The sequence below is a fragment of the Cupressus sempervirens genome, chromosome 4, assembly GCF_028749045.1.
Source record: "Cupressus sempervirens isolate cs-2001-9-10 chromosome 4, ASM2874904v1, whole genome shotgun sequence".
Taxonomy (NCBI): Eukaryota; Viridiplantae; Streptophyta; class Pinopsida; order Cupressales; family Cupressaceae; genus Cupressus; species Cupressus sempervirens.
The window spans coordinates 147,279,490-147,288,007 of record NC_143121.1 but is presented as its reverse complement, the minus strand read 5'-3'; the positions used below and the strand labels follow the sequence as shown (position 1 = coordinate 147,288,007).

Here is an 8,518-nt window from a genome sequence, read left to right as displayed (position 1 = left end):
GCTTCTCTAAGACAAACGCAACACTGGGTGAAAGAAGGGGTTTGCAGAAAACAAAGAGCCTTTACCTCCACTTGAATATAAAAGATCTGTGGTTATATCAAAGCTGGTAAAATTTATTTCATCTAATGCCTAAAAATCCTACTCCTACCAGTAATCAGATTGATAGCAGAAATATGAAATCCACCTCAAATATCCACTTGTTCATAACTACCACATCCACATTACCTCTATGCTACAACTATCCCTTTAGTATGTTCCTTTGAAACCTTTACCATTTGTGCATGTATGAAAAATGTCCAGAAACGGAGGATACACATGACGTCAACTGCTCCTGGAGTTCAATAAGATACCGCCTCGCCATTCTCTTGCTGATCGTGAGACTCAAGAGCTTGTGCAACACTCCAATTACCCTTCTCTCAGATAAATCTTTTGTAGTATAAACACAAAACTAAATTAAACCATTTTTTAAAAAATTGAACGAGCTTCTAATCAGAATCCAAACTGACATCTTGAATCTCTGTGTTCACCAAGTGCATTTTCCGTGGAATCCTTTCACTATTTTTTATCTGAGCTGGGCTCTCCTTGATTGAAACTTCAGCAAACCTAAGCAATTTTTCAGTACCAACCTCTTCTTTAACCCATGTATTGCTACCAAATGTATCAGTTGTGATAAGGCAGGTGAAATTTCATGCAGGATGCCACACATCACATCCATAATCTACATGCACTGTGAGGATGCTCCCAATTATCAAATGGGTTGTTACACTTGTATTTGGTGACATCAAACACATACTTTCCAGTGGCCAAACAGAGGACATGGAAGACATGCACTCTATCTTGGGATGTGCATACTTTTGGGGAATATCTTTATAAGGCTATAAACAGCTGCCATGAGGTTGTTATCTCAAATGTTGTATATTACAAAAGCATTATAATATTTCAGACTAATTGTTCAATGAGTCAAAAGCCTCTTACCTCTAAATCGATTTAGAGTGTACAACTTTTCAAATATGCTTAGCGTAGATGTCTATCCTATAGAATGTACCATTATAATGGTAGTAATATTGGCACACCTTTTTTTTAATGGATTAAAAATATTCATTATCACTGTGTAAGCTTTTCTCTGCTACCAGTTTTGAATGGTGTGTTTTTCTCTGCTACCAGTTTTGAATGGTCTCGTGACAGGGCTCATAGTAATAGTGCTTATATGGTTACCATATTTCTACTTTTTCATTTGGTAAGCTTGCCTATTAATCCATAATTTTTCAAATACTTCTCATTTAAATTCACACAATTATGAAAAGATCCCAGTGTTTTTAAAGAATTTTTGAGTGCATTCCTTAGTTTGTACCATTTCCAATAAGCTTCACTTTGATTTATTTGGGAAACTTTTTCTTCTGAGGTAGGCTACTAGTTTTCCAAACCCACCAAGCTCTACATAGTGATAATGGAAGCATGTCTGTCAAACTTTCTGCATGGTAGTTCTATAGAAATAGGAAAATCTATTATTTTCTATGAGAAAATCTTGTAGTTAAGGTTCTTTTAATTTGTTCCCTATAATTCTTTCCTAATATATATGTTTAAATTTCTTACAATTTTGACACATGTTTAAGTATTTTTGAAAAATATTTTTTTAATTTTACATATACTTAAGATTTATTGGATGTTTATTTCTGTATAAATTTTAAGTTGTGTGTATATATATATATATATATATATATATATATATATATATATATATATATATATATATATATATATATATATATATATATATATATATATATATATATATATATATATATATATATATATATATATATATTCTGTAGAGTTTCATAAAATTTGTATATTATTTTAAACAATGTATGCTATTCTATTGAATCATTTTATATTAAGAAATTAATTCATTTTTCTGGTTGTTGTGCAGATATTCTAAAGTCTTCTAAGGCTGCCATAAAACACATAGGGCCCTCATTGGAATCTCATTGGAAGAGCATGTATGTATCATCTTGCTTGCAGTCCCATTTTGAGTTGCTAAATTGATACGCTATGTTTTTTTTCCAACTATGGGTTTTTATGGATGTATTGTATAAATTGTTTATATACTTCTATTTATAATGGCTATTTCATGTATATCAAAAGCAAAACTTTCAAAGTTTTTGAGAACTTCTATAAAACATATTTGTATAGAACAGAGTTAGGGAATAAATGTTTGGACAATTATTTCTTACGGAAATGTTAAATTTGAAATATATTTATCTATCATTATTTAAATTAAGATGAAAGTTCAGATGTACAATATTTCATATTGTTAATTGCTTGCCTGAAAATTTCAATAACAACTTTAATTTTTTAAATATCATTTTAAAATTCTATCTAATATTCATAAATTTAGTTCATCATTTTCTACATTTTACATTTTCAAAGAAAAAGTTAGTCAATATTGATTATTTCAAATGCAAACTAAAAATTATTGTATTAAATTTGGTGTTATTGATGTCAATGAAAAAAATAATGCTTCAAAGAAACCTTCTTAGAAAAAAATTTAAATAGACAAATATGGTTTCAAGCAATATACAAGCTATCTGGGACAAATCTCTTTAACCATTCCTAATTTTGGTAGTCATTTTTTTGTAATTTTCCTTTGCCATAATTCTAATATACTAAAATATCAACAACTAATAAGAAACATATAAAAGTGTTATTTGAGTTTTGCAAAGTTATAATGTTTTCTCTATGAGAAATTAAATTTTTTAAAGAAAAATATATACTTGAAAGTAAAATTCTGTACATTCTAACTATTTATTAAAAAGTTTGAAACATTATTATTCTAAATCCACCACATTATAATTATTAGTTAAAATTCTAATATTCTTTTAATCATGTAAATTATTCTAGCATATCTTACCATAAAAGACCATGTTATCTGTATTTTTCCTATAGATTTTTGTATATAGATATTAAAAATATCATATAAAAAATCAAACTAATAAAATCAAATATTGATCACTTTCTAATTAATAGAGTTTGAAATTACATGTTTAAGAAAAATATCATTATCTTGTATCTAAAATAAAATTAGCAAAAAGTATACATTATCTACTCATGTTATCTTAATAGATACCTATATACAAATCTATTGTAACAATAGGAAGAAATCCTAGTTACAACAATCCACAAAATACACTCTCCTCCAATTATTAGTATATACCAAGTTCAATAGATTGTACACCAATTCAATTTCAAAAAACACTAAATGACATTATATAGATAATCAAAATCTTTAGTTTTTATATAAAGAAAAGGAAGCACTAAGGCTAAAATGGCTTACTAAGACACAATTTCTCTATTCAACATTAAAACCATTAATCACCATAGTTAACCTTGCAAGCATTACACATCTCAAATGACCCAAACACGTGTTCTTGAGTGAATTAAATGTAAGACAACTTCACAATTAAAAGCTTACAAGGCCATGTGAAATTATATTTCAAGCTCAAAATAAATTAATCCACAACAACAAAAGGCCAAAACTTCGCTGCTTGCGCCCCTTGTTCTTAATCATTTACTAAAGAATGTATTTGTGCTTTTCACTTTTAATTCTTTTAATTACTTACATGTTTAAAATTAATTTAAACATTTTAAATTATATTAAAACAATATCAAAATTAATTTTAAACTTAATAATTATTTTACTTTAACATTCAATTAAGTTAATAAATAATTATTTCACTATATTATAAATAAAATAATATCTCTAAATATATAATTTCAAATTTTTAATCTTTGATAAGTTTATAGTATTAAATATAATTTTTTCAAACTAATTTTTATTAAATTATTTCATATTAAACTATAATTAACTATTAGACAAATACTAGCCACTAGTTGGCACTTGTATAAATCGCTTTCAATCCAAAACCTTACTGTCAGTGTTACAAGAAGTGAACCACGTGAATAAATTGACAGGAGCCATTCAAAAACCTTACTGTCAGTGTTACAACAAGTGAACCACGTGAATAAATTGACACGAGCCATTCAAATCTGTCAATCACCATCGGGTAGTCTAACTAAGCCACGGCAAAGGAAAACAAACCTAGCAGGCTTTCGTGTCCTCAATAATTCGCTACCTCAAGACCCATGATGCCGACCATTGCCGTTCATTATTCAAAAAGAATGCGGTGTGACGTTTTGACAAAGACCGTAGCCAGATGGTGGAAAGGACAATGAAGGCCTACCGCAGCAGGGTTTTGAGAAATATAAATTAATTATCTGGTATTCCGTACTATCAGATGGACCAAATTGCTGGCCAAGAATTATCTGGAATTTCACAGAACATTTCTACAAGCTTCAATTTTTCACCTGTCCTGCACGTAACTGTTGTTGTCTACAATGAATTTTTTATGTATTCTTATAAATTAATGAAATGGGTGAATTTTTATGTATTCTTGTATAAATTAATGAAATGGGTATGTAATCTTTGAGCCAGATTTGGATTTCCAACAAGGGTGCCATATCTCTATATCAGGACCAACGGGCGAGAACGATAGTTGGAGATGGGCTAGCGAACTGCCGGTTGCTTATAGAATAATGGGCATAGAGTTATAGGGCATTAGTTAGGGGCCGGCCGGCAGCCCAAAAAGTATTGATCAGTTCTGAGCAAGTGTTTTCTTAAAACTATCATAAGGCGTGTTTCAAAAGGGTAGTGAGTTATGGCGTTTCAAGCAACCTCCATTATCGGTCTTGCCCTAGCACTGGCTTCACTTTTGCTTGTTGCAAAAACTCTCTGTAGTAGAAACAATAACAGAGCAAAGGCAAAGCCTCCGCAGCCTCCATCATGGCCAATAATTGGGCATCTTCCTCTTCTATTTAGAAGCAAACAGCCCCTTCACAGATTTTTATCCTCTCTTTCACAAACATATGGACCCGTCATGCGTCTCCAGCTTGGCCTCCGCCCAGTTTTGATTGTCTCCTCATCAGATCTGGCAAAAGAATGCTTTACAACAAATGACAGAGCCTTTGCTTCGCGCCCACATATCTCTGCAGGAAAGCATATTGGGTATGACTTCAAAATAGTTACCTTCGCTCCTTACGGTCCCTACTGGCGAAACATCAGAAAAATTTGCACGCTCCAACTCTTCACCGCAGACAGGATCGAATCACTCAGGCAGATCCGCACAGAGGAAACTTCATTTCTCATGCGTTCGCTATTCCAGAGTTCCCAGCGAGGGACCGATCCTTTTAACATCAAGTCGAGGCTCTCAGATCTCACTTTTAATATCATTGTGCGAATGGTTGCCAGCAAGAGGTTCTCGCCAGATCCTACTTCGGATGACTACAAAGAAATGCAGGAGTTTAAGGAGGTGATAGAAGAAATAGTCTTGCTAGTTACATCGTTTGATATCGGCTACTACCTGCCTTTTCTAAAACATTTCGATCTGCACGGAATAGTGTCTGCCATGAAGAATCTGCAGAAGAAGAGAGAGGTGTTTATGAAGAAAGTGATGCAAGAACACCGAGAGAAGACAGGGGATCATGCTAGAGATTTGATTGATGTTCTCATCTCTGCAACAGACAACGGTGATATCCAATCTGACAACAACGACGATGTGGTGAAAGCCACCGCCCTTGTATGTTCTTGTATCCCTTTCTATGATGAATTTTTCAATCACACGCCGAAACTTGGTGATAGCGTTATGAATATACAAGCTTTTTAAGCTCTTAAAAGATTTGCTTTTGGTTTTGTAGACCATGATAAATGCAGGCACTGAAACATCATCTGTGACCATCGAATGGGCACTGTCGGCTCTGATGAACAACCCGGAAGTTTTACTCAAAGCGCAGCAAGAGCTCGACACACATGTTGGGCGGGAGCGACTGGTGGAGGAATCAGATGTGCCCAAGCTGAAATATTTGCAGGCAATTGTAAAAGAAACTCTCAGGCTTTATCCACCAGTACCTCTTCTGCTTCCTCATGAATCTATCGAGGCGTGCACTGTTGGGGGATATCATGTTCCCGCAGGAACGCAACTGTTAGTCAATGCGTGGGCAATTCACCGGGACCCGGCCTTGTGGGAGCGCCCCATGGATTTCATTCCTGAACGTTTTCTCAACGGTGACAAAGAGATGGATGTGAAAGGACACGACTTCGAATTGATTCCGTTCGGTTCAGGGAGAAGAATTTGCCCCGGCATGTCTTTGGGGTTGATTGTGGTGAGCCATACATTGGGGCGGCTGCTTCAGAGCTTCGAGTGGTTTGCTCCAGGGGGATCTGAAATCGATATGAGAGAGGGTCTTGGGCTCACAATGCCCAAATTAATTTCATTGGAGGCCGATTTAAAACCTCGCCTTCCCCTCCATCTTTACTGACATGATGGGAGCAAGGATTTTAAACCCTTGACAACATTGTGGCTTCTCAGTCATGTGCTTGGCGCATTTGAATCTTCATGACAACATTGTGGCTTCTCAGTCATGTGCTCGGCGCATTTGAATCTTCATGACAACATTGTGGCTTCTCAGTCATGTGCTTGACGCATTTGAATCTTCATTGCCAATTCGAAAGAGAGTAAAGTGTTGATTCAATCTGTAGGCTGTGTATTTGATGGTAGAAAACTAATAGAATTTATTAGCCAAAAGAAAGAAGGATTAAGCGGAACTTGAGAGTTTGCAAAGTTGAGTTTACAAAGTTGAATTTTATTTTACAAAACAAATTGCAAGCTCTCAACCCAAGAAAAAAAGCAAACAACAGACAGAAAGTAAGTCTGTGATGTCACTCTATTTACAATTTAAATCATAGATTCTAATGAATAGAAGAAACGTTTTCAGACACTTTTTTTTGAATTTTACTATGCTCGAGACCAATGTACCCGATAGACGGATACCACACGGCACTTTATAATGCATTACGAAATCATTACGTAACTGACATTGAATGCTTTCGAATAAAAAGTAAGGCGTGGAGCTCCACTCGCCGATAAGAACGAAGAGCAAAATTACTTTTCTTATCATCAAGCAATTTAAATCAAGGTAAATACGCGGAAAGTGTATTCTCGTATGGTTGAAATATGTAGGAATCACCACGAGCGTGATCCTATCCCTTATATTAATTTTCTTTTTAAATATTAATAAACTAGTAATTGTATTTCAATAAGGTGCAATGGGATATGAAGTTATATCTAAGTAATATATTGAAGGGTTGGAGAAAAATTTGAGTAATTTTAATTTTACAAAAGAAGAAGATTAATTCAAATCTGAGACATGCTAATCAATATTCTAATATAATGATCATGTATAATAAATTTGGTGGTGTTCATTGTCTTTAAGAAGAGCAACAACAATACGATTTCTTCATATTGTTGAGTTGAGTAGAGGTGATGTTGCTGATTCGTATGCATGACAGATTCTTAATATAGACTTGTTCTCTAGTTGATTATTTTATGTGCCAATGAAGTATTCAAAATCCTCATAATCTTATCATATATTATGTTCATTGATTGTGCAAGTAAAGCAAAGACTAGTGAACTACTCAAAATCCTCATAACAACATCATCTATTCTACTCATTCAAATCCCACCCAGCTTATAAGAGACATTTAGTCAAAGGGAACCATAAACTTTGAAAGAAAGGAAAATCCACTACTAGGTCAATTAACTTTAGGTTGAAAAACTATTAAGGGAACCACTTTACAAGGCCTTGTAGTTCCATGTCAATATTTGCATTGATGGAGGAATGAACACTATAAATATAGTTGGCATGTTGTAGTGATGTCACTTTGTCCATCCCTTGCCAAATATTAAGTGTCAATTAATAATTTCTTATCTTTCGAACCAACATATTTCCCAAATCAAGAAGAGAATTAGTATGCAACAACAATTTATAAATAGAGGATGAACATAGTCATATGGAGAAGGTTATAATTAAAGTGAATCAAGAATAATGTTGTAAATTTGGAGCACATTTTGAGATTTTTTCTATACTTTTTCCAACCAAAATGTTTTGAAGTTTGAGATTATATATTTTAGGAATTTGGAAGTTCAAAATTTAACAAACAGTCTGGCACATAGTTGAAAACTTTATGTTGTGTTAGAATACTATGTTGCAAATAGATCAAAGAATGTTGACATGAATTAGCTTTTAGGGGGCATTTTCACCTAGCTATGAAGAAAAATCCAAAGTTGTTCCTCATAGATAAAATTCCACTAAGTAACATGGATAAATTTATTAAAGTGGTAGAAGAGGAATGCAAAATTGTCATAAAAAAATTAGAGGTTGATTTAGCCATTAATACCCTATATCCCTTGTTGACATATCAATCAATTTTTCTATTAGTTGCACACGCTTATTCAGATTGTATATAGCTATCGAGCTTAGTGTACAGTTCATAGTGTTTGCCATGTAATTCAATTGTTCACTAAGTTTTCCAGTTGCTACTGTGTCCTTTAGACACATCCCAGTGGTTACCGAGTAGATTCAGTTAATGTAAAGACTAGCAGTGTAAACAATGCATTTCAGTTGA

The 8,518-nt window shown here is 33.4% G+C and overlaps 1 protein-coding gene across 1 annotated transcript; it reads left to right on the top strand.

The window, feature by feature from the left end:
* The first annotated feature begins 4,356 nt into the window (after nucleotides 1–4,356).
* Nucleotides 4,357–6,658, top strand: LOC149560390 (xanthotoxin 5-hydroxylase CYP82C4-like). Its single transcript, XM_089824670.1, has 3 exons — nucleotides 4,357–4,376; nucleotides 4,493–5,633; nucleotides 5,752–6,658. The coding sequence occupies exons 2-3, from the start codon at nucleotides 4,716–4,718 to the stop codon at nucleotides 6,370–6,372; spliced, it is 1,539 nt and encodes a 512-aa protein (XP_089680796.1). The 5' UTR covers nucleotides 4,357–4,376; nucleotides 4,493–4,715; the 3' UTR covers nucleotides 6,373–6,658.
* The last annotated feature ends 1,860 nt before the right edge of the window (nucleotides 6,659–8,518 follow it).

Bases quoted from the DNA above. Each gene is read 5' to 3' on its own strand.
- LOC149560390 (XM_089824670.1), top strand. From the start codon at position 4,716: ATGGCGTTTCAAGCAACCTCCATTATCGGTCTTGCCCTAGCACTGGCT. The intron at 5,634-5,751 runs GTATGTTCTTGT...TTGGTTTTGTAG, and splicing joins TGGTGAAAGCCACCGCCCTT to ACCATGATAAATGCAGGCAC.